Source organism: Notechis scutatus, chromosome 3 (genome assembly GCF_049901735.1).
Source record: "Notechis scutatus isolate UNSWTSFEM ecotype Mainland chromosome 3, rNotScu1.2, whole genome shotgun sequence".
Lineage (NCBI taxonomy): Eukaryota > Metazoa > Chordata > Lepidosauria > Squamata > Elapidae > Notechis > Notechis scutatus.
In genome coordinates this window covers 75,555,291-75,581,247 of record NC_142011.1, presented here as the reverse complement: position 1 = coordinate 75,581,247, position 25,957 = coordinate 75,555,291, and the positions used below count along the sequence as shown (strand labels likewise).

The following is a 25,957-nucleotide window of genomic DNA, read 5'->3' as shown; positions in this document are numbered from 1 at the left end:
AGTGAGCAGCAAAGTGGCCCTTTTAAGACTCGCTCTAGATACAAATTACTTCTCAGGTTTTATTTAATAATGCTCATTTTCGTTGAAGACAGAGAGAGTAAGAGATGATAGATAGATAGATAGATAGATAGATAGATAGATAGATAGATAGATAGATAGATAGATAGATGATAGATTTAATCTGAAATTATTACAAAGTTATTCCTCAAACCAAGAAAGGAAACCTAACATTTTTGAGAAAATATTTTATTTACTTAACATTCAGGTATAAAGCAATTTGTAAAAATGTAGTACAAGTATGTTCAAAGTATTTTACTCTAATGACATATTTGGTGGGTTGTGAAACAAGCTTCACTTTACTGAGACTCAGCTCAACATTTGTAACTTCTTTCAGACCAACCCTGGGGAAAAAGGGGTTTTTTACGCTTTTTGAGCACAATCAAAACCTACTTGATTCATAATTGAATTAGAATCAGAATGAAAAAATTAAATATTTTATTTTAAGAGGGAGTAAGAATTTAATAGTATAATACAGAACAAGGCATCATATCTCTGTGTGGTATATATCTAAAACGTGTATATGAGAGAAAGAGACAAGAATTAAAGTTGGCAGCATGTTCTCATTTAAACAGATTTTCTACATCAGTCAATTCCAATCAGTTTAAAGCAAAATGATTAAAATAGTATCCTAATTTTACATTATATCAGATCTACTGCAATATAAACTTGCAGTGATCTTGCCAGTAAGTTTTTCTGTAAATGCATTTGGCAACAAACCAATAAGGACAAGAATATAAGAGGATAACTTTGAAATTAGCTTTAATAAATATCCATCCCTATTTCTAGATATTGTAAGATTATAAAAAAGACATAGTTCTATTATACAGTATTAGAGGTTCCAACTTTAGTAAGGTCACACAAAAACTATATTTATATAGGAAAGTCCACTAGAAATCTCAGCAATATCTCTATGTTCTCTTGACAAATGAGGATGTTTCATGGAATGTAGAAACAGGTTCATAGTTTAACGCAGGAAATTATAGGTGGAAGGTTTTTTTGTTTGCTATGGTTTGATTTTTTGATGCCTTCAAGATATCTTTTGATTCTGGCAAATGTCTGGACAAATCCATGCAGGTTTTTTTGGCAAGATTTTTGGAAGTGTTTTGCCATTGCCATCTGTCTAGGACTGAGAGACTTTGTTTAATAAATTTATAAGGCCACCTAACTCACACACAGCCACCCAGGTAGCTTTGGGGAACTGCAGTACAAAATTCTGTTCACTTCTCTGACATTGAACATACTTTAACCTCTCTTTGATGCTATTGGTCCAAATTTAAAACAATGAAAAAAGTACATTTTATCCCATGCAGCTGGTTAGTCATTTTGTATGTCTGTACAGGTAGTCCTTGACTTACAACCATTTTTTAGTGACCATCCAAAGTTACAACAATACTGAAAAAAATGACTTATCACCATTTTTCAAACTTATGACCATTGCATTATTCCCATGGTCACATAATCAAAATATGGGTGCTTGGCAACTGGCAGGTATTTATGTACATACAGAGAAATTACTTGAATTCGACAAAGATTTCAAGTGAATATGTCAAATTAACTGCAATATTGGGCTAAAAGCTTTGTAAAGATACATTCCTACATTCATGTAATTTGGTCAGATTTATAAATTTTAAATAGGTCTTTTTAGAATACTTAGGTCATACCCCATTCCATGTACATGATTACACAGTGATGTGTCCACACAGCTGTCACAGTACTCTAATACAATTAATGCCTCTCATTAACATCACCCTTTCAAATTATCTCCTATGGCTCCCCATACATCAAAGACAAATTCATCTGGAAATGCAAAATCTCCCAAAGCTTCATCAAGAGCTACTGCAAATTCATCAGGATTGCTCTTGCCTTTTCCGGCTTCTACCATTGTTGCAGCTAAATCAAGACAGGGAAAGAGGAAAAAAAGAGTTATCGATTATTTTTGTAGGCACATCAACATAAATTATAGTAGTTGTATTTTATATGAACAAACTTGGAATAATTGCATTTTATTTAAAAATGTAAATTAAAATCAAAAGATCTGTAAACTTCTTTACTTAATTATAAAATGAAAGTTTAATAAAAAAAATATGTAGAATTGATTTAAGGCCATTCCAACTAATCCTCTTAAGAGTTCTTATTTTCTTAAGGATTAAAAATTCAACCCTACTTAGGAGAAATATCATCATCAACTTCAGTTGGAGAATAACAAAACCTGAGAACACAAGTGCAAATTTGTTTTCTGCAAGAGGTCTATCATCTTCCTTACAGAAGAGATCACCAGAGTAGGGCTAAAATTGTGTGGTTGGCACTTAGTAGTGCCTTATGTTTGATTCTTCAAGAACCCAATTCAGATCCTCTTTCAATCACAGCTTAAACATCATGAACTTAGTGTTATTTAATTTACAGGATTACTCATATAACAAGAGACAAGAGGAACAGCAATATTTAAGCAGTCTTCTTCATTTTTATTATCCCCATGGGTACCATAAACCTCCTACTGGAGAACTGGGACTTTCTGGAATGTTTTTGTTTTTTGAATAAGGACTATTTGCCCATTGCATGTTATAATGAGTCAGAGGTGGAAGAGGGAGACAGAAGAAAGATAACTTTGTTTTAATTTAATTTAAACTTCAGAAATGCAGTGGTATATTTTATATTCTAATAACACAATAGCTTTCTTAAAAGCAAATGTCTTTAACAGCTTGGGCATGTGTGTGTGTGTGTGTTGGACTAGATGACCTATAAGGTCCTTTCCAACTCTGTTAATCTGTATCAAAAGGTGAATCCCACCGTAAATGTTAGTAGAACTGAAAACCTAAGCACTGTAGTAAGGTTTTCTAATCAAAGTCATTTATCAACAACAACAAAGTATTAATTATCACCATTGTCTTTATTGTAAAAATTGTTTTGTTATCATGCCCTTTCTCATCACATTGTCAAATTCTCTGTATTAACAAAAAATATTATTTTCAGCATTACAGTACACCAATATAGAACAGTCATATACTGGCCTCTAATGGCTGTTAAGAAGAACTACTAGAAAATATTACAAATTCCTATTACATATTCGGCTTTTTAAATTAAATACATATTTCATAATACAGATATCTATAATTACTCCAAATAAAAATATACTCACAATTATGCCTGATTGATTATTTTTACAATTGTGGTAAGGCATCACATAACAACTGATGCTATGTTAAATAACATATTTGAGATAACTATTTGTAATTAGGTGGGTCTAGGAGTTTATAACTATGCTTTACACAGAGAGGATTTACTTATAATTGTTAAAGATTCTTAATTATAACATTGTGATTTTATTGCTTTGATTTATATGCCTAATCTGTGCAGAGATGATTGCACAGATATACAACAAAATACTTTGAGTAATTGGTGTATGATTGCCCTCTGGTAAGAAATTGATCTTCAGAATTTCAATCATATACATACACACAGAGATTAAAAAATAAAAAAAGCAAGAGACAGAATTTGATCTTAATGTTTAATGACAGGCAACATATATGCTTCAAATTGCCAATAGAATTCAGGTTATTGGAAGGAGATGTATGCCTACAGTTCATAACCATTTGTTTGAAATGAAGCTCCATTAAACTGAATGAGGCTTATTTCCAAGTAGATATACACACAATTGCCTTAATAGGCGAACACATCGCTAAACAGGAGTTTATGCTTCTAAAGCCAATCATAGCAATCAACCTTTCTAGTCAACCATGCAGTCTGATATATTAAGATCTGTGCTTTACTATGCTAAGTAGTATAATGAGTATCCTAATATAATATATATACAGCCTGACATAAATAGATAATGGGTGCAAGTTTCAACACTGTACAACACTATTTTGCACATATAAGGTCAGATACGGCAATCTAAACTCTTCATGAAACAAGTTTTTCATTTCATAATCATTCTTGCTGGCTTGGAAGTCCTTATCTTCAATTGTTTAGAATAGGGTTTCTTTTGTTTTAGAACCAGCACTGTGAGCAAATATTGGAATCCTGTTGTCATATTTTATATGTTTAAGTGGATGTCAAATGGTTTAACATGGTTCCCAAACTATTAAGATGTTGTGGGTATCTATCACATCTTAATAGTTTGGGAACCATGGTACATTAAATCATTTGTCATAATACAAAATGTTTTAAATTCAAGTTAAAGCTACGGATATGTATCATAGTTCCACAGGCCTACCACACTGTTTTGGCTGGCAAAAAAAATAAGAAATAATATATTATATCACATTCAGAATATGTCTATACTGAAGTTCTGGCAGCCCCAGCAGAACTAGAAATGAAGGTTTGTTACCTAAATACTGACCTAGTTCAAGATCTCTTATTCCCATGTACATTTCCAGAAGATCATCCACTTTTTTGGTAGCCTTTTCTTCAACATCTGAAAGCTTCACCAAAAGGAAGGAAGATATATAAACTATAATAGAATATATAAACTATGCAATGAGTAATGCAAAACAGATTAATTATAGTACTTAAAAATCCAAGAAGCTTCTTCAGCTCTGAATGGATGGTGGGGAAATGGAAGGGTTTATTTTGTGACAACACAGTCTTTTCAGCAGTTCCAAGAAGGCTCTACACCCATTGGCACTACTCAGGTGATCCTGAGGATACAGATAAACCTCCAAGCAGCCTCAATGATTCTCTAAAACGGACATCTCAAACACAAAGCCGCGGGCCGGATCTGGCCCATGATATGCCCAGAGTTGTCCCGTGTGGCCATCCTGGAGACGGCAAGGGACAGGCCCCTACTGCCCCAGCCCCAGTCTACCCTGGCCATGCCCATCCTGGCCACAATGACCAGGCCATGCCCACCCCAGGCCGCCAAGGTAAACAAAATCCTGATACTGTCTGCAATGGGATCGAGTTTGACAACCCTGCTCTAAAAGAATGCAAATGATTAGCTGTCTGTAAGGAATATAAATCCTTCCATTTGCCACCAAGTCAGAGCTGAAGAAGCTTTTTGGATGATAAGTGAAATGTCTTTAAAGAAAAACAAGAAAGTCTGGTTGCCTCTTGAAAAAGCTCCTTTGGAAGGAACTAGGACGTTTTAGCCTTGAGAAAGGAACACTGAGGGAACAGATACCTGAAAGGATCTTACACAATTAACAATGCCAAGATCTTTCTGTAAATGCATTCCTTTTTTAAGAAGCATGGTATATTACAATGCCAAGGCAAAGGTATTTCTACCAATACGCTTCCAGTTTTCCAGTTTCAAACATGAAATACCATAAAGAAACCAAATTGAGTGCACGTATCACAGTAAAGAGCATCACAATCTTGTGACAAGAGATTTTTTATCTGCAAATAAATTCCTGTCTCCTTTCCACTTCCTTTTACTTTTTGCTTTAAATTTGTACTTCTTAAGCTATTATTTTTAGTCAAATCTCAACCTGAAATCAATGTTTTAAGGAAAATTGCTGTGCAACTTTCATTGCTGGAAAATGTACAGATGGCATAATAGGAGCAGCAACAGCACATGGCAGAGTGGGAACAGAAGAAATGAGGCAGATGCTAAATTCACCAGAGTAAAGGGAATATTTGTGGTTATAGCTGTAGTTTAAGGGCTTCATCCAAACAGAACAAAAATCTGCCTTCAGGACAAAGATGTATGAATTAAAAACTCACCATTTCTTCTACTGTAGCAGAACCTTTGGCTCTTAGTCGAAGAGTCTCTCTTCCTCGGCAGATTTTTTCCTCTGCAAAATATCCACTTTTTGACCTTGGTTCAATAATTTCTGGAATAAATATTATGTTTTCCTTTTTTTAAAATATATATATATATATATATATATATATATATATATATATATATATATATATATATATATATTGTTTAGAAATATAGATATCAAACACAGTGCGACCGTCCTGGCATTCCTCTGCCATACATACTAGAATAGAGCTGAACAACTAACATACATATTATTGATACAATATTGATTTTGTTACAATTCTTTTGACCACCCTATTCTTTTAGATCCTCTATAGTGTCACATTCAATGTATGCTTTCCTAATTCCAATTCAACTCCAAATATAGTTACCGTATATACTCGAGTATAAGTCGACCCGAATATAAGCCGAGGCACCTAATTTTACACAAAAAACTGGGAAAACTTATTGACTCGAGTATAAGCCGAGGGTGGGAAATGCAGCAGCTACTGGTAAATTTCAAAAATAAAAATAATTAATTTGGGAAACGATCTCACTATCATGAAAGGTTTAATTGATTCACTAACCCAAAAGAAGAAGATGATGATGACAGCGGGAGGCAGGAGTCACTCTCTTCCCCTCCCTCGGAGGCCCCTGAGTCAGGAGTTACTACCGCCGGAGCGGCCCCAGTCCCGCCGCCTCGGGAAGGGAAAGGCAAAGCGCTTTTGCCTTTCCCTTCCCGGCTTGGCTGTTGGGAGTCGCTGCCGCCGGAGGCTGCGACTCCACACCATTTTTTTTTCAGAGGGGAATCTGACTCGAGTATAAGCCGGGGGATTTTTTCAGCACAAAAATGGGCTGAAAAACTAGGCTTATACTCGAGTATATACAGTACTCTTCTTTTCAAGATGAACAACATCAAGCCCAAATTTAGGGTTCATAGAATGAAGTTTGGCAATCTATTAATTAAATTCAGAACTGGATTTAATCTGGAGATTACTTTAACAGAGTCATGAGTAGAGTAGAATAGAGCAGAGCAGAGCAGAGCAGAACAGAACAGAACAGAACAGAACAGAACAGAACAGAATAGAATAGAATAGAATAGAATTCTTTATTGGTCAAGTGTGATTGGACACACAAGGAATTTGTCTTCGATGCATAAGGTCTTAGATATTTTTGAAAAACTGAAAAAAGACATTTTTCATAAGTCCAAGACCCACACATTTTAAAAATGGGTAGATTGGGAAGTTTATGTTTCAATCAACAATGACTAATTTACAGTAATTTTAAGACAAAAATATTTTGCCAGCCAAGTGTCTATAAAAACCATCATATTAATCAATGTGTCTATCTCACTCATAACTGTTTAAAAATAATTTGTTTTGTTCTGAACTGTCCTATTATCTAACTAAACTGATTCAGTCTCAATACTCTTTTCAAGGACATCAAAGACTCAATAGAGTCCAATGCATATGATTTCACCACATCTGCTGTTAGCGAATACCAACTTAATTTCAATGTGCTATTTCATCACACTATAGCTTTGGGCTTGAAAATCTACCCCCAAAAATTAGTTGGCAAAGGCAAACTAGTGGAGATGCAGCTGCAATTCTCATTGAACCTCTCCTCTTAATTTTGTACTTCCACAAAATGTAAGGTGTGCTTCCAGATGTAAGACTGCCCAATTAACTGCACATCATTATAATTCTCATCCATCAACGCTTAGACCACAAAAGAGTTGTCATAGCAAAAAAATACCTGCATCTCCTGAAAAAAAAATGATGCTGCTCCATTCAAAAGAATCTAATTTCCCACATTGTCTAAACTCTAAAGTATATTTATATATTTATTGAAAATTTGAAATTTCCGCAACTCAGATCCAGTATGACTGTGTAATTGAATATTAACTAAATTACAAGAAATGGTAAAAAGTGAAACTTTCAATTCAATTCTCCTTAAAGGGCAGTAAAGATATACATAGTGGGGATTGATTGAAGTAGATTTGCAAATCTGAAAAATCATTACCAAGAGGGCCCTAATCAAATCAAACATTTATTGTCAATGCACAACATGTGTACAATGAAATTGAAATTATGAGGATTTGAAATTGAAAATGAAATTGATACATCTGAAACGAGATAAATTTGAAAGCATATTGCTTCATCATTTTCTTTAATTTGTGTCTTTATTTTAAATCAGGCTGCACAACAAAATTAAATTTAATACATCCCATGAACCATGTTGGGCTTGATAACCCCTTTTTGTATGTGCCTGAAAGAAATAAAGTTTTTGAGCTTCATGTGAAGTTGTCTGTGTAATAATTAGTGTAATAGAGTTTAAGGTATGGAAAGAAAAGCTTTAAACCTTATGATTAAGTAGCTTAATTATGATGATCATTGAGGATAGTTTTACTTTATTGCAATAAGATTATCAGTATGAGTTTTGGTGGATATATTCCACTCACCAAATGATTTCATAGGTTCTATCAGTTTTAATGTAAATGTCTGACCCTTCTTCAACTCCTTTAAATTCTTAGCAACTTCATAATGACGATAGCCTGCTACATTTTTTCCATTTATAGATTCTATGTGGTCACCAACACATATGACTTTTATTTGGTCAATAAGACTTCCTGCTTTTATTCTCTGCAGACAAAAACAATTTTACATATATCATGATGAATGCAAAAAAAAGGTCTGGTTCAGAAAATTATGAACTACAAATATGAACATGAACAGTCTCACATTTTTTGCCAAGATCCATCTATCCAAAATCCAATGGGAGATAGGCAAGAGAAGAGATTTTCATTCTCTTTATATCCAGGAAGTTAAAAAGAAGAAGACAGTAGTCTACTGTGTCCATCAACTTTACACTAATCTCCTCTAGTCTGCTCTTACTGTCTCGAAGAAATTTTTAGGAGATTTGGAAGTATCATTAGAAAGAAGGGCAGGAAAAACTAAATGATGAAACATATAGTTATAGTTAACATCTGCAAAACATACAAGGCAGTTCAGAATCCATATTCCATAATTTCAAACAGCTGTAATAATAAATGTACAGTACTCATCAAAATCTTATGTGAAGGCTTTGCTTTCATTTGACAAATTTAGAAAAGGAATAATACTGACTTGCCTCCATTTTCAGAATTCTGATTTTTTAAAAATTGTATCTTTTAAGACAAATGTTAACAATTTCCTTTGGCTTTTGTGTAAATTACTTCTGAGGATCAGAGAATATAATCTAATTTTCATTTCCTCCTCAAAGATAAAAATGACCATAAGGAGGTTGTAATCATCTAAATCTTATCAAAGCCAAAATTCTGGAATAGTTAATTCACTCTGTTTCGTTTTTCTGACCTACAAATACACATGATGCCCAATATCTGATCAAATTGTATAATATTAAAAAAAATGAGAAATTAACAAAAATCAGTATTAATCTATGAAGCTAGCAGACATATGATTGACAGGGAGATTTTTCCACTCTCCAGCCCTTATCAACTTCCCTCTCTTGGCTTCTATCCAAAGGAAGGTGACCAGGATAGGGATGCTCAGAGGAAAAATTGTTTGACAGCAAAATATAACTGACATGAGAAATGATGGACTTTTCCAGAACAAATAGTAGTGAAAAAATGCATATAACAGTTATTATGCAATAAAGGGGAAAAAGTATGCTATTTCTCCCTCGTCTCCCCTCTGAGTAATATATAACATATGTTTTTGCTGAAATTATGGGCTAGACTATGTAGATATGCATAATGTCCACGTGTGTTTGAAGGACAATTAAAAATGATCATGACAGAATAAGGATCAAATGCATACAAAATACAGCATACAAGCATATGGTTTGTCATATGCTGAAGTGCCTTGCTCATAACTTTTTAAAAAGAAATGGTTCTATCAGATATTCATTCTCCTCTAAGTGTTCACTCAAGAAATAGTATCAGTATTAGACTTTCAAGCCATTCATTTCAGGACTTAGTCAACAGTTTCAATGCTATCACCACAAATTAATAAAATAAATTGATATTCTGTTCATGTTTCTCATACAGGTAGTCCTCGACTTACAACAGTTCATTTAGTAACCGTTCAAAGCACTGAAAAAAATAACTTATGACCATTTTTCGCACTAATGACCACTACAGTATCCCTATGGTCATGTGAATTACATTCAGATGCTTGAAACTGGTTCATATTTATGACGGTTGCAGTGTCAAGGGTCATATGATCCCCTTTTGCAATTTTTTGACAAGCAAAGTCAATGGGAAAGCCAGATTCACTTAACAACATGTTACTAACTCAATAACTGCAGTGGTTCACTTAACAAATGTGGTAAAAGAAAATGAGGCAAAACTCATTTAACAAATTTCTCACTGAGAAACCTAAATTTTGGGCTCAATTGTGGCCGTAAGTTGAGGACTACCTCTATTCACTTCATCCCCAACCTACCTTTATGAAGGCACATCCATTTCCATTATCAGTAATGGTAAGTCCGAGTGAATCTTCTGATTTGAAAACCTCCACTTCTTTTTTTATTCCTTTGACATGAGCAAATATAAAATCTTCAAGACCAATTTGTACACCCAAAAGCTTGTTCATATCAATTTTGTGTGTATTCAATGTGCAAAACATGATCTAGAAAACCAAGAGGAAAATAGATGTGTTTTAATTACTTTAAAACAAATATTCTTTTATGAAATCATAGGAAACCTAAATAATTGTCCAATGGCAACAAGCACAAGTCACAATATTCTATAATAGTTACCATGCTATGTATTACTGTGATTTCTTAACTCAAATGTGTATTAATTATAAAATCCATTCAATGCCCAAAGCCAGTAACTTGTTGCCAAGGTTTATTTCAGGAAGCAGAATGATTGCCATTCGATATAAACAGAAATAATTCAATATAATGCTGCTGTAAAAATTGTAAACATTTCATAACGAGTCCCCAAATTCCTATAAGAAATACATCACAAAGTAAAAAACATGCTATTTGAAATAAGGTCCTTCTAGAGCACCAAAAGCCAACAATTTCTCAAATAATATGCTGCATGAGAGTTCCTAGTCTAGTACCATTGCTGAGTGACATGTCCCTTAGCCCACAGGAGCCAATGGTATGATTCCTATGGTATAGTATAGAATATATTGAGATATTTAGACTATATGCCTATTATAATTATTATAATTGTAATAACATACCATTGGGAAGGATCTGATAGGCAAACTAAAATGCCAAATTCATTCTGAACATCTGGCTGACTGGGTTGAACCAAAATAATATAATAATATTGTATAATTATTATACTTAGTATTTAAAGATACAACTTTGGAAAATATAGATGCATTTATAACTGCTATGTAGAAGAACGGAAGACACTTTCTATTTTTTTCCTTTTCTCTTTCTATTCTGTCTTTTCTATTTCTTTATTTACATCACCTTTCTTTAACTTGTTCACTTTTCCTTTTTTTAAAAAATGCATTGTTTTTATTCTGTACAAATTTTTAATTAATTAATAAAAATTAAAACTGTTTTGGATGTCTTTTTTAATAATATTTATTAATGATTACATTCTACAGATAAAATTAATACATGTTAAAAAAATAAAAAGTGCAAAGAAAAAGAGAAAAATTTTAAAGGAAAAGTAACTTCCTCCTTTGTCCCAGTAAGTATAAACAATTTTATTTGATTTGATTTATCATCCTCTTCCACCCAAAAAAGTTTCAAAAGTTTTAGTTGACAATAATTTAAGTTTCCTCTTCTGGCCAATTTTGTTTACCATAGTTATCAAAAAATGTCTGCCAGTTTCTATTTAAAGAAATAGCTTGTTTCTTACTCAATCCAATTTGAACTGGAAAATTTCCAGAATCCTAAGCCTACTGGAATTTTTCTAAATAAGCTTGTAATAATTCTGACAGTAATAATTCTTGTAATAAGTCCAGCTGCTCCTGTGGTGGGTGTCAGATGCTTTAAATTGTGCTAGCTTTTCATGTTGTTTTTGTATTCCAGAGTTTGCAGTCTATTTGTTTTTCTCAAAATAATGTCCATATGCTCCCTGTCAAATACCTGATCTGATAAACGTTCTTTCGCTACAATGTGAAGGATCTACAGGGGAGAGTGGCCACATGATCGTGGCTCTTCACTTCCACTCTGCTCCTCTTTGCCCATCCTCGGTGGACACGAGACAGGAATCAGGTAATCTTTATCTCTTCAGAAGGACCGGGGTGGCACATCAAGGAGGGGGGTGGAGGGCATTGTTTTTTAAAAACTATCATCTGGGTGACATGTCACTCAGCCCACAGCATCCAAAGTCCATCAGACAGGAATGGTTCTGCTCATGTTGCACTTGAGCTGCCCCTAGTAGTTGTTGATTGCTTTCTTCTCATGAAAGAAATACCTTATCCACTTCCCTGTATATAGTATAACCATTTCTCTACTGGACTGATATGTTTCCCTGCCCCACAACTGGACGATGAACTCCAACAGACTCTCTATGAGTGCGTTCTTCCTCTGTCTCGTTTTGTGTTCTCTCCCAGGGACTATCAGCTAGTGTTTATCTCCTGGCTGTTCAGTTGTTCACCTTCTTTGAAGATGTAGGAATGAAGGCACCCTTTGCCAGCTTTCACATGTTCCATGACTGATATGATCCATGAAGGGTGCCATGCTGCAGTCTTAGATGCACTCAAATAGTTGCCCATCAAACTCAGGTACCCAAGTTGACATGGAACTGGAAACAACTAAGACACTAAATTTTAAAAAATATCCAATACTGCCACAAGAACTTCAGGTAAAGCAAAAGGCAGTGCCAAGTTTTTATGTAGGGGGCAGAAACAAATCATATGATGCATTCTATATATGTGATATATCAGAAAGCAACAAATCAAACAGTGAAAGATATTGATTTGACATCAGAAAAGATAGACATCGTTAAAATATGATGCATCTCCTCCTTTCCCTTACAAATCTGTTGCTTTTGACACCTGTAACAATCAAGGACTTCAGAACACAACTCTAATGCGTGATCAGCAGTCCCTGAAAGGGCTAGTTTTTGCACATCAAAGGAAATGGCTTTGGCACAAGGGAAAAATATGGTTTCATGAACTTCAAAAGGAGACATGGACTGCCATGCTAAAATGCCAATATAGCCTTTATTAAAATGCTAATAATAAACCCAAAGTTCTATGTAATTTCTGATAATTAACTCCAACTTTTTATATGCCACATAGTATCAGCACTTAAGACACTTTTTAGTTCACAACTGTTACAATCTTACATACGATAGGTAATGAAAATCTTTAAGTAGTGGCTTCATAATTGTATTTATTTTTATTATTGAAAAGGAACAGAATAAAAATGCATTTAATTTAACTACATCACATTTCACTCCAAAGCTTCAATGTGTTACGTTTAAAAACAAGGTATTTCACCTGAAGTTATCCTTCAACTAGGGCTTTTAATCTGCATTAAACTTTGTACTTCCTGTAGTAAATCATAAAGTGTTGGAGTTGTTTATTTAAAAGGTTCTATCTTTTCAAAATGAATGACATACTGTACATTGATTTCAATATGAATCAAGGTGTGTACATACTTCAAAGGAAAAAAAGCCATCTTCCTGCCAATCCACAGCTCTACTGTATAAACGATAACCTTCATTGTGCATACCCTACATAGCTTGGATTTTGATAGGCTGCGTTATTTCTCCCATGCCACAGACAAAAATTGATTCATTCATTGCCATAAACCCCAAATCTTCATTATTTTATCAGTGGCATTATATGTACTAATTGCTTCTCTCCCCTTCATTTTTCTTAGTTTAACACTTATGTGTTTAAATTTACCAAGTTATAAATACACATTAAGGAATATTACTGGATTGGTGATTTCTGAGAAGACAGGAAGCACCCCAAATTTATTTTCAAATTTGCAAAGTATATTGGAAAAAAACCTCTAGAGTTATAGCAAACCCATTTAGTATTTAGTTATGGCATAACAAATTGTGAACTATAGTTCATCAGTTGCTTAAAGAGCAGTGTTATATCTATATCCATATCTACACTGCTCAAAAAAATCAAGGGAACACAAAAATAAGACATCCTAGATCTGAATGAATGAAATATTCTTATTAAATACTTTGTTCATTACATAGTTGAATGTGCTGACAACAAAATCACACAAAAATTATCAATGGAAACCAAATTTAGAAACCCATGGAGGTCTGAATTTGGAGTTACACTCAAAATTAAAGTGGAAAAAAACACTACAGGCTGATCCAACTTTGATGTAATGTCCTTAAAACAAGTCAAAATGAGGCTCAGTAGTGTGTGTGGCCTCCACGTGCCTTTATCACCTCCCTACAATGCCTGGGCATGCTCCTGATGAGGTGGCGGATGGTCTCCTGAGGGATCTCCTCCCACACCTGGACTAAAGTATCCCCCAAGTCCTGGACAGTCTGTGGTGCAATGTGGCATTGATGGAGGGAGCGAGACATGATGTCTCAGATGTGCTCAATTGGATTCAGGTCTGGGGAACAGGTGGGCCAGTCCATAGCATCAATGCCTTTGTCTTGCAGGAACTGCTGACACGCTCCAGCCACATGAGGTCTAACATTGTCGTGCATTAGGAGGAACCCAGGACCAACCGCATCAGCATATGGTCTCACAAGGGGTCTGAGGATCATCTCGGTACCTAATGGCAGTCAGGCTACCTCTGGCGAGCACATGGAGGGCTGTGCGGCCCTCTAAAGAAATGCCACCCCACACCATTACTGACCCACTGCCAAACTGGTCATGCTGGAGGATGTTGCAGGCAGAACAACGTTCTCCACAGTGTCTCCAGACCCTGTCACATCTGCTCAGTGTGAATCTGCTTTCATCTGTGAAGAGCACAGGGCACCAGTGGCAAATTTGCCAATCTTGGTGTTCTCTGGCAAATGCCAAATGTCCTACACGGTGTTGGGCTGTAAACTCAACCCCCACCTGTGAACGTCGGGCCTTCATACCACCGTCATGGAGTCTGTTTCTGACCGTTTGAGCAGCCACATACACATTTGTGGCCCACTGGAGGTCATTTTGCAGGGCTCTGGCAGTGCTCCTCCTGTCCCTCCTTGCACAAAGGTGGAGGTAGCGGTCCTGATGCTGCGTTGTTGCCCTCCTACGGCCTCCTCCACATCTCCTGATGTACTGGCCTGTCTCCTGGTAGTGCTTCCATGCTCTGGATACTACGCTGACAGACACAGCAAACCTTCTTGCCACAGCTCGCACTGATGTGCCATCCTGGGTGAGCTGCACTAACTGAGCCACTTGTGTGGGTTGTAGACTCCGTCTCATGCTACCACTAGAGTGAAAGCACCACCAGCGTTCAAAAGTGACCAAACCATCAGCCAGAAAGCATAGGAACTGAGAATTGGTCTGTGGTCACCACCTGCAGAACCACTCCTTTATTGGGGATGTCTTGATAACTGCCTAAGCTTTCCACTTGTTGTCTATTCCATTTGCACAACAGCATGTGAAATTGTCAATCAGTGTTGTTACCTAAGTGGACAGTTTGATTTCACAGAAGTGTGATTGACTTGGAGTTACATTGTGTTGTTTAAGTGTTCCCTTTATTTTTTTGAGCAGTGTAATTTGGAAAGTTTGAGTGGTATAGTCTTTAAAGTGCTGAACCAGAACCAGGGAAATTTCTATTTATTTATTAAATAGGTATATATGACCACCCAATTGACAAACAGGTCCCAGATAAAGTATAATCTTGAGCTTGGAAACTCCTAGTCACGCCTTCTCAGCTCAGCCTACTTTAGTTGGGGAAACCAGGAGGAATGTATGCCTTTAATCACAATGAATGACAAGCAGAGTATACATCTAATACATTTTTTAAAAAATCAAAGTAAAGGATGTATTATAAGGTAGTTTACCTTCTTAACAATGATAATCACCTTATTAACGGTAAAGGTTTCCCCTGTCATGTCCAACTCTAGGGGGCAGTACTCACCTCCATTTCTTAGCCAAAGGACTTAGCGTTGTCTGAAGACATTTCCGTGATTGTGTGGCCAGCATGACTATACTCCAATGACAATACACATGGAACGCTGTTATCTTCCCACTGAAGTGGTACCTATTTATCTACTCACATTTGCAGGCTTTCGAACTGCTAGGTGGGCAGGAGCTGGAGCAAATAATGGGAGCTCACCATGTTGCACGGTGCTTGGGCCTCAAACCTAGCTGTCAGCTGAAAAGCTCAATGTCTTTAATCACTGAGCCATCACACCCCCTTTAATCATTGCATTAACAGTCGCAATTATTAAAATTGTTAATAATGTTAATAGAGGAAACTCATCAAAATATTTAGAATAGGCTCAAGCATGGCGCAAAGCCGTAATCTTATTTTCATTTAGTATATCATGTGAATGGATGATTTATAAAATATAATTTATAGATTACTACACTGGATAAATATCAGGCATGTTAGGAGGCAAATCACAAAAGGACTTTTATTGCTCTAGAGCAGGGGTGTCAAATTCAAGGTCTGTGGGGTGCTTAGATCTGGCCTGTGGGGCTGTCCTGGAAATAGCAAAGGACCAACCCATAGTGCTTCTTCCAGTGAAAATGGAGCTTGGAAGGACCACGTGCTGCCTATCCTGGCTCCATTTTCAGTGGCAGGTTGCAGGAGGATACGCCCAGGCCACCAAAGGTATCCTGACAGGACTGACATCAAGCTGGCCATGGTCACCCTGGACAGGCCCACCCCAGCCATCCCCATCTGGGCCCCTGAGATCAAACTTAACTCTGATGCAACCCTCAATGAAATTGAGTTTGACACCCCTGCTCTAGAGCAGCAGCCCCTAACCTTTTGGGCACCGGGGTCCAATTCTGTAGAGAAAGGTTTTTCCATGGACCAGACAGGGTATGGTTTTGCATGCTGCCTGCATCCGGCAGATGGGGTTTTGCTTGTTTGCATGGACCAGTTGCTAGCATGCCAGCAACTGGTCCATAGACAGGGGGTTGGGGACCTCTGCTCTAGGGTATAATTGAATCTTGAAAGCCTGCCAGATTATTCCTCTGCTCCCTTTGCCCCCTTCTCTGCCCCCACTTATAACAAAGAGATTCAAAGTGGGATTATCTTGAGTTTCTTTCTCACCCCTTTTCCTTGTTCAGTGCCAAGTAATTGTTTATCCAGAGGTTCTTGCATTCCTTCTTTATAACATACTTTCTCTCGTGTTTATTGTTCTGAGCCAAAGGTATGGGCAAAAACCACACAGTGATATCCTAGTGTTTATAAGAAATACAACTGACCAAGATTTCAAATAAAATAAACGATATGAAAAGTTAAAAAGAAACAGAATATCTAAGTCCAGGTTATTCTCTGACAAAGAGAATAAACTAGATATCCCATTAGGATTCATTTATGGAGTCAGAAACAACAGACATCACTAAGTTTGATAAAGTTGTAATCATTAGAATTTTAACAAGACTTCTTCTGTTATTTATTTACTGATATGTAAGTTTCCCTTTCAACTCAACATGTAATAAATTGACTTAAAATGCTTGCTACAAACTTTCAGTGTGGGTCCTTTATGAAAATTAGGAGTTTCAAATTTAAAAACATAACAATATCATAGCATTAAAACACGGTGTCCATTTTAAAAAGAAGGCAATATTAATATTTTATTTTACACTGCTTTAGGGTTTTGCAATACAGATTGCAGAACATAGTACTGCCTAAATGGCTTTAAATAATACATTTCAAATTCATCATAACACCAAAGGGCTAAAAGTAAGAAAATATGGTTAAAAATTACTGTTTTAAAAATCAAAACTTTCAAAGGAATTCAATTTAAGGAGTTAATTTGAAAGATGCTTGGCTTATTCATTTTAATTGGAATATTTTGTTTTAAAATGCTATATTTTGCATATTATTTTGGGAAAATATTTTGAAAGGCAACTGAGATAATTTTATACTTATGATTACTATGCCCAATTAAAAAAGAAAAAAAAACTTTACAATTTATTTTTAAATACAAAATGTTTAAATATTTCCAGTATCATCCCAAATGAAAGGTAACAACTTTTCTTTTTCACTTGTTTTGCAGAGTTAAAAAGCAAGGTTCTCATGTAACTTGCATATTATACATACAGTACATATTAGATATATCCAGTATGCTAACTTGTAAATATTTTTGAACCGTGAATCTGAAAGATAGGGTGAAGCATCAAATACTACACTGATAAACTAATAGGAAGGATACAATATTCAGTTTCCAAGTTTCTCAAATGTTAGTGTTACAAAGCTCTAAAATCCTTATTAATATGATTATATTTCCAATATCTTTTTTTTAAAAGAGAAAAAAGCTTTCTCTGAATGTTGTCTTTGTCAACATGATAGTGTAAGTAATCATCTTCTAACTAGTTTGACCCTTATGATTAGATAAAACCAGCAATAGAACAGAAATGTGATATTTAGAAATCTGAGACGATGGAGCGCTATTTAAAACTGCAACAGAGCAACATAAACTGACTTCAGCCTCCGCATGAGCCAATTTTATATACTTTCCTCTTGGAAGGGTTTCAGTCAAACAAGAACTTTGATTAGTAGTTATATAATTGCTGCTGAGTTCCATTTTTATACAATAATGATAAATAAGCAAAATATTTTTCTCCACACTCATACCAAGTAATTTAAGTACAAATTGTTCTGAGAGTCAAGCTTTCAATCAATCAATGTTTTAAAACATAGTGATCAGTACATTCTCAGCCTAGCTGGCTGCTAAATTGCTGTCATGGCCCCGTCAGAGCTCGGGTCTGAGGAGGAGATGGAGCCAGGGCCAATGGAGGGGGTGGGGGCAGTCCCTACGGTCGTTGAGGAACAACCTGGGGATGAGGACGGGGCAGTCCTGAGACCCCTCAGGCCTCACAAGGGTAGGCAGGGAAGAAGAGAGGGCACAGTCTGACTGAGGAAGGGGGGAGGGAATGGAAAGGGCAGGTAGCAGAGGAGTGGCAGAGTTCCAGAGACTAGCAAATGCTTCTCCTGCCCGATCACCAAGTGCGAAGAATACAGAGGAAGCAGAATCAGCTCAGGACGACCCGACTACTCGGGAGGAGGGCAACCTGCTCGACCTCATGAGGATCACCTGGAGAGTAACGCTTAAGGAGATGCTGTGGGAAGGGGATTTTATCTGAGACAAGTGTCTTTCGCGGCAACACTCTCCACGGCTTCTGGAAGAACTTTGCTCCAGAATCCTTGCTGTTGTTCACTGAGGTTTGATCCTTTGCCTTGATGTCGGTGGACTTCCAGTGCCAAGAAGTTAATGGATAATCAGAGTTCGAAGGGACCTGTAGATCATCTAGTCCAAGGGTCCCCAACCACCAGGCCGCGGACCGTTACCGGTCCGTGGAGCACTCTGTACCGGGCTGCAAAGAAAATAAAATAAAATAAAAATGGCGGCTTTCTTCGCCTTCGGTGAATGCTGCTGGGATCAGGGATCAAGGACACAAATGAAAGAAGGGGAGGGAGGAAGCAACCAAAGCCTGTCCTGCTCTCCGGCTCAGCGGCTTCGGTTTCCTCCTGCCTTGTTCCTCTCTCAGTCGCTCTCTCGGCTCCACCAGCCCAGGAAGAAACTGCTTCAAAGAAGCCGGGGTGGCTTTTCCTGTCGCCGCAGCTCCTCCGAGCGCCCGTTCACCCCCACCCGCCGCCAGCCGCAGCGTTCAATCCAGTGCTCCGTTCTGCCTGCCTGCCTGCCTTCGTTTCTGGTTGATTCGGAGAAGCTTTGGCTGATAAAAGAGGTGAATAGTTATTATTCTCAGCCGAAGCTGCTCCCAAACAACCAGAAACCAAAGGCAGGCAGGCAGGCAGAACTGAGCACTGGATTGAATCCGCTGTGCGCAGCGGTGGGGTGAACGGGCGCTCGAGGAGTGCGGCGACAGGAAAAGCCACCACCACCACCGCTTCTTTGAGCAGTTTCTTCCTGGGCTGAGATGTTAGAGGTCCATCGTAGCTCTGAATGATCCCTAAACAAGGACTACAGGAGCTTCCTAGGGAAAACACACTGACTAAATGCTCCTCATTCAATTCCTGTTTTCACCAAACAGAGATAAGAGAAACATCTGCATGAAATTTTGTAGCTACACAGCTGGGCAAGACCTAGAACTAGAGAGACTGCAATCAGGTGTCTTTAATGCTAGTTGTAGGGTAAACATAAAGTTTTGGGAATGGAAAATAGAATCATCTCCCCCACCCCCGCCGGTCCTTGAAAAAGTGTTTCTGCTTGAAACTGGTCCCTGGTACAAAAAGGTTGGGGACCACTGATCTAGTCCAACCCCCGCCCAAGCAGGAGACCCTACACCATTTCTGACAGGTGGCAGTCCAATCTCTTCTTGAAATTCTCAAGTGATGAAGCTCCCACAACTTCCGAGGGCAAGCTGTTCCATTAGTTGATTGTTCTCACTGTCAGAAAGTTTCTCCTTATTTCCAGGTTGAATCTCTCCTTGTTCAGTTTCCATTCCTTGTCTGGCCTTTGGGTGCTTTAGAAAATAGCTTGACCCCTTCCTCCCTGTGGCAGCCTCTCAAATATTGGAAGACCGCTATCATGTCTCCCCTGGTCCTTCTCTTTACTAGATTAGCCATGCCCAGTTCCTGTAACCATTCTTCATATGTTTCAGTCTCCAGTCCCCTAAACATCCTATTGTACAAAGTTGCACAAAGCAAGTGCAGGAGTATGGATTTGAGCCTTGCCCTTGGACTGTAGATGTACCCTGTGGGCAGAGACTTTGGGGAATGGACAGGGAATTGCTGGATTGTGAAGATTTGGGGTGGGGGGGTTGAATAAAGGCTGACAAGCTTTTGCCAAGCTTTCGTTGTTTGCGTGCCAACCCTGGGTCATAACACTTGCATTGAATTATAGTGTGAGGGAATAACAGAATAAAAAAGTTGGAAGGGTCTTTGGAGATCTTAGTCCAAACCCCTGCTCAAGCAAGAAGCCCTATACCATTTCAGACAAATGTGGTTCAGTGTGGTTTTTATGGGTTTTGCTTTGCCTTTGTATGAACTCAACTGTTGTAGTTTGTTGGACAATGCATAGGTAAGATAAATCATAGCTTTTAGTCTCAAAATGTCAGTGTTGTTCTTAAGATGAGACTGCAAATTATTTTATAGATAGTATAATAAGAACATACAAAGTGAAGATATTTGAATAAGAAACTTTATATCTCTGAAATAGAAGTATGTGATATATCCTGCAAATATTTATACACAGAGCAGTCTTAATTCAGCTGGAAGTTCCAAAGCCTGAAATAGAATATCCCATTCACAAAAATGTTTAGCCCATTGACAAATCATTTACACTGGGCTCACAATATTCAGTAATTAAAGTACCGCTTCTAGAAGATTGACTTCTTCCTTCCTAACTTGAGCAGATAGTATATTTTACATCTGAACTGTTTTAAATGGCTAATTAATTCAAATTATATTCCCCCCTCTATTGTTGTAATATAAATCATGTCTCAAATTTTATTTATTTTATTTCATTCAGTGTAAGTACCTGAGTTATTCTGGTGATGCAATCTAGAGTCTTAGCTTGGTCTTTATTGAGCGAAATATTAAAAAAAATAAAACCTTTCCACTTGTAATTTGAACATAATAACCCAAAAGTGAACTGCTAATCAAATAAATCACAGAACAAAATGTACATGCATCAGTTGTTTGTGGTAAATTCAAGACTACTTCATATCAAACACAGAAAAATAATTATTGGAGGCTGAAGAAGTAAGAAGGTGAAGCAAGAAAGGAGAAGAGGAAAGACAGGTGTATTAAGGGAATGAAAGCAAGACTGTTTAATTAACTAATGGAACTGAGTAACTAGACAGATTGTTTTCCACAATACATCCACTCTTGCTTTTATAAAGAATTAGTAACATGTTAGTAAATGCAGTGATCCCTGCAGGATACACAGGAATCCTCATTTATAGTAGTAAAGAATTAAACCAGAGTTATTTGTACTTTGCCTTAGTAATAAAAGTTGCATGTAGCTACTGTATTTAAAAAAAGAAGTAAAATTATAAATGTGTCATGAAATCATATATGAAATAAACCATACATAAATCAACCTGAGCCTCCAATAGGATCATGTTAATTAAAACAGGTGACTGCATAAATCTTTCTAATTTATATTTATTTCCAATAAAAATAAGAACATTACATTAAAAAAATGAATCCTGTATTTGAATTAAAAAGTAAGCGCAATCTGCTTCATATACCAGGGATCTCCAACCTTGGCAACTTTAAGACTTGTGGACTTCAACTCCCAGAATTCCTCAGCCAGCTGGCTGAGGAATTCTGGGAGTTGAAGTCCACAAGTCTTAAAGTTGCCAAGGTTGGACACCCCTGTCATATACTGTTCTAAGCAATGGTTTGTTCATTAAGTCACAGTCAGTTGGTCTCACACATTACAATATTCCAAAACCAAGCAAATCCATGGTGACAATATATGGATCCAGCCTAATCACTCTGCTAAGTCTAACAATTCTCAAATGTGTACAGTGAAAATAGTACAGCACATTCTGACTAATATGTCTCATATTCATGCAACAATTGTCATTTGCACTAACATATTTAATACTATAAATGTAGCTTTAACATTTCTTCACATCATTTACTTTGAAAAAGTTGGAATTAGACCTTGCCTTATGTTTCAACATTCCTAAAACAAGATGGTGAATAAAGTAAATGGGATTATTTGCTTAATTCAGCATTCCAATGAAGGAGCGCTTGCTTCGGTAAGAATAAGTATTTTGAAAGAGAACTGTATTGTTTGTACATACAAACAGAGGAGGCTTGTTTTGTTTTACTGATAACATCAACATGACAATTATCCAAGATATGAAATTGTAGCTGAACAGATCTGAACATGGAACTATCCCAATCTGGTTCAGGAAACTAAATTAAATATTAAAAAGGAAATATATACACAAGGCATATAGCAGCACTTGCCTAACCTCCTCTTTTTTATTTTTTTATTTTTTTGCTGAGGTTAATCTCACAATGTTAATGTTCAGTAATGTCATGTGCCTGTTTTGCTGAAATTCAGATCCCTTTTCTCTTTCTATATGATTGAAAAAACATACCTCATCACGCATGTATTACATGTGACATACTCTTAGTTGTCTCAATTACCTATCTGCTGTAATCAAGTCTGTGTTCAGACCATCCAGCTATTTCCATTGGTCTTGCTTGTGCCTCTAGAAAGAACTGTGAGACTCAGGTGTCCCATTCACCGAACACAATTAACTGAGTCTATTTCTCTTTGTATTTAAGCAATTATGCAGCAATGGATGATCCAATGAGATATTTAGTTATCTTTGCATTGGTCATCATTTTCTTTGTAGTGTGCCATTTAATTCTTTTTTTTTTGAGGGGGGGGGGAGAAATAATAGAAAGTAAATAGCAATCAATTTGTTATGTACAAGCAAAAAGAAACAAATAGAAACAAACAATTTTAAAACATTTCTGCAGAGCCTCTAGTCGTCTCTAGGTCAGCCAACAAAGCCAGTGATTAACTGTGTATTAACATTCTCTAGAACATTCATAAACACAGAAGGGCCCAATCAAGGTAAAATCTACCATTGTTCATTATAAAATAAATCACTCCAAGAAAATTCTGGTTTTCTGTGTCTGCAAATTATGTTAAGCTTTACAAACATTGGTACCCACTCTGCTGATACAAGAACCAAACCCATTTATCACGATTTTGAACGTGCAAGCATTTACACCATCAAAAAGTTTCTTGCCTTGATGTGCTTAAGGAGTAAAACCTCCTATCAGTCAAGCTGAATTGCTAATGTTAATGTTTGCACATTTGTATGTTAAACATTAAAAAAAATGATTTAGCCCAGTCTTATACTCCAAAATAAATAATGTGTGACCAAGTACAAAATTTTTGTCAATCTCTAGTAAGTAGGAGAGAATATTTGTAGCTCAAGGGTGAACTGTGGGGTCCTTGGCCCTTTCTGAGCTCTCTGAAGAGCTAATCAAGGAACTAGCAAGAAGGCTCCCACCAATAATGACAGGCCAAGCCGTGTGCATATAAACTCTCTTTCTAGCATTGATTATATCCAGTTAGGTGATAAAATGTCTCCAAGAAAACAAGACAGAGAGTACCTGAGACCACATAAAAGAATTCATGTGGATATTCATATCTAAATTCTTGTACCCTTCTCATTTTGAATGTGGGGGGATAGATTTCTGTTCAAAACAAATGTTTCTGCCCAATAGTGCAACCCAAACAGTTTTATCTTGATCTCTCTCAACTGTCACAAATGAATGTTCAAAGAACAAAGCTTGGTATTGTTTTTCCCCCAAAAAATGTTTTATCTACATCTCATAAAAATATTAAGCATCAACTTATTGATTCCCTTTACTCTAGCTTACTAAGAATATCAAAGGAAGGGGCTATTTTCATTTTGTGTGCATGAAATTAGGTACAACAATGCCATGTTCCAAACTGGTGTGAAATACCTTCTGAACATTTTTATCAATAAAGAAACTTCTCTCTTTCAAAGCTTTATTGTTCTTCATGAGAATAAATAAGATACTATTGTAAGTGGAATGCCTAGGGTAAAATGATACTTGTATCTAGGAATATAATTACATGTGTTAAGAATTGCTTCTTTTACAGTGCTCTGAGCCACAAATATAAAACTACTGTAGTAATCTGAATAACTCAAGAAACAATTGTGTCTAACTTTTGCAACCATTATAGAAAACAGTTCTGTAAAATAAAATGCAAATCACTCAGCGAGATATTGAATAATACAATTGAGTATCTTTCTATTACAACAAAGCTACAAAGCTTTAGGCAGGATGAATCAGCTTATCAAAAGCAACAGATTCAACAGCACCATTAATAGTACACAAATTAATCAAAGTATTTATTACTGTATGGATTAACACCAGGAAACACTACAAGAGAACTGTTGTAGCACTTTTCCAACTAACACACTTTACAGAAAGAATAACTTTTGTGAACTATAGCTCACTTCATCAGATGCACAGAGCAGTTGAATTAATATATTACTTAATTTGAGACAATGTAGGATAGGTAGATGGAAGGGAGGGAAAAGAAGTTGTTGTGTTTTAATACGTAATTGTATTTACTGAAGTTTTGAGATTACAATATTCTTCAGATTTTCATAATAACTAGGCTTCAGTACTTCCATTCAATATATCAGGAGTGCGTGTGCATGTGTGTCCATATGTATGCCTTCAAATCAACCTTGAGTCCAGACAATTACATGGAGAGGTCCATGCAGTTTGCTAGGTAACATTTTGGAAATGGCTTGCCAGTACCTTCTTGGTACTGGCCCAAAGTGATGCACCTGGCTTCTGTGCCTAACTATAAACATAAAAACTCTGTTTCCCTCTCCTAGTAAGTCTTCAGTGCTAGATGTTATATTAAAAAAGGTGGAACAAAAAAACCCTAATAGACGGAAAACATATACATATACGACAGACAGAAATCTATATGGAGATGTTCGTAAATTACCAGGATTTAAACTCCACTTGAGGTAAACTTGACTTTGTGATTATAGTTGAAATCTGACGGACCCCTGGATTACGGTAATGCAGTAGAAAGGACTGGAAATTTAAGACCTGGGTGAGCCCCAGAGAAAAGCGGGAAGGGAAACCTTCCACCCCACACTCCGCCCCACCCGCGGCCACGTACCTCGGCTGGGGCAATGCGGAACGCCTCGGCGATTTTAGCGTAAAGCTCCTTCACACTGCCAAAGCCTTCTACGCGCCCGGTGGGGCTGCCGTGCGCCAGCTGCGTGTGGAAGACCAACCGGACGGGACCGCGCGAGGCTGCGGAACCCACCGCTCCGGCACGAACGCCGGCCCCGACCTCGTCGTCGCCGGGCCCTCGAGCTGGGGGAGCCTCTCCGTCCACCAAGGTGGAGGTCTCCTTGGACTTGCCTTTCTTCTTTCTCCTCAGCCCCAGAGGCATCTTCCCAGCCCGCCCACCGCAAACTAGCGGCCAGAAACACCTGTGCGGCGTGGCTGCTCTTTCCAACTTGGCTGAACTCTGCCCGCTCGGACTCCGAGCTCTCGCCGCACTTCCCGCTTTAGCCGTCGCCCGGCAGGTGGGACAAGCAGGTGGCAGCCAATGGGCGAAAGGGGCTTTGGGCCCGGGAGCAATTTCGCGCCCGACGCCCGCGGGCTTCTCTTTTCCTC

At 37.2% G+C, this 25,957-nt stretch overlaps 1 protein-coding gene across 1 annotated transcript; it reads right to left on the bottom strand.

Moving 5' to 3' along the window:
* Window positions 1-230: 230 nt before the first annotated feature.
* On the bottom strand, window positions 231-25,957 carry GIPC2 (GIPC PDZ domain containing family member 2). Its single transcript, XM_087960519.1, has 6 exons — window positions 25,452-25,957; window positions 10,192-10,377; window positions 8,208-8,388; window positions 5,722-5,831; window positions 4,400-4,481; window positions 231-1,950 (listed from the first exon to the last, which is right to left on the bottom strand). The coding sequence occupies exons 1-6, from the start codon at window positions 25,728-25,730 to the stop codon at window positions 1,805-1,807; spliced, it is 984 nt and encodes a 327-aa protein (XP_087816645.1). The 5' UTR covers window positions 25,731-25,957; the 3' UTR covers window positions 231-1,804.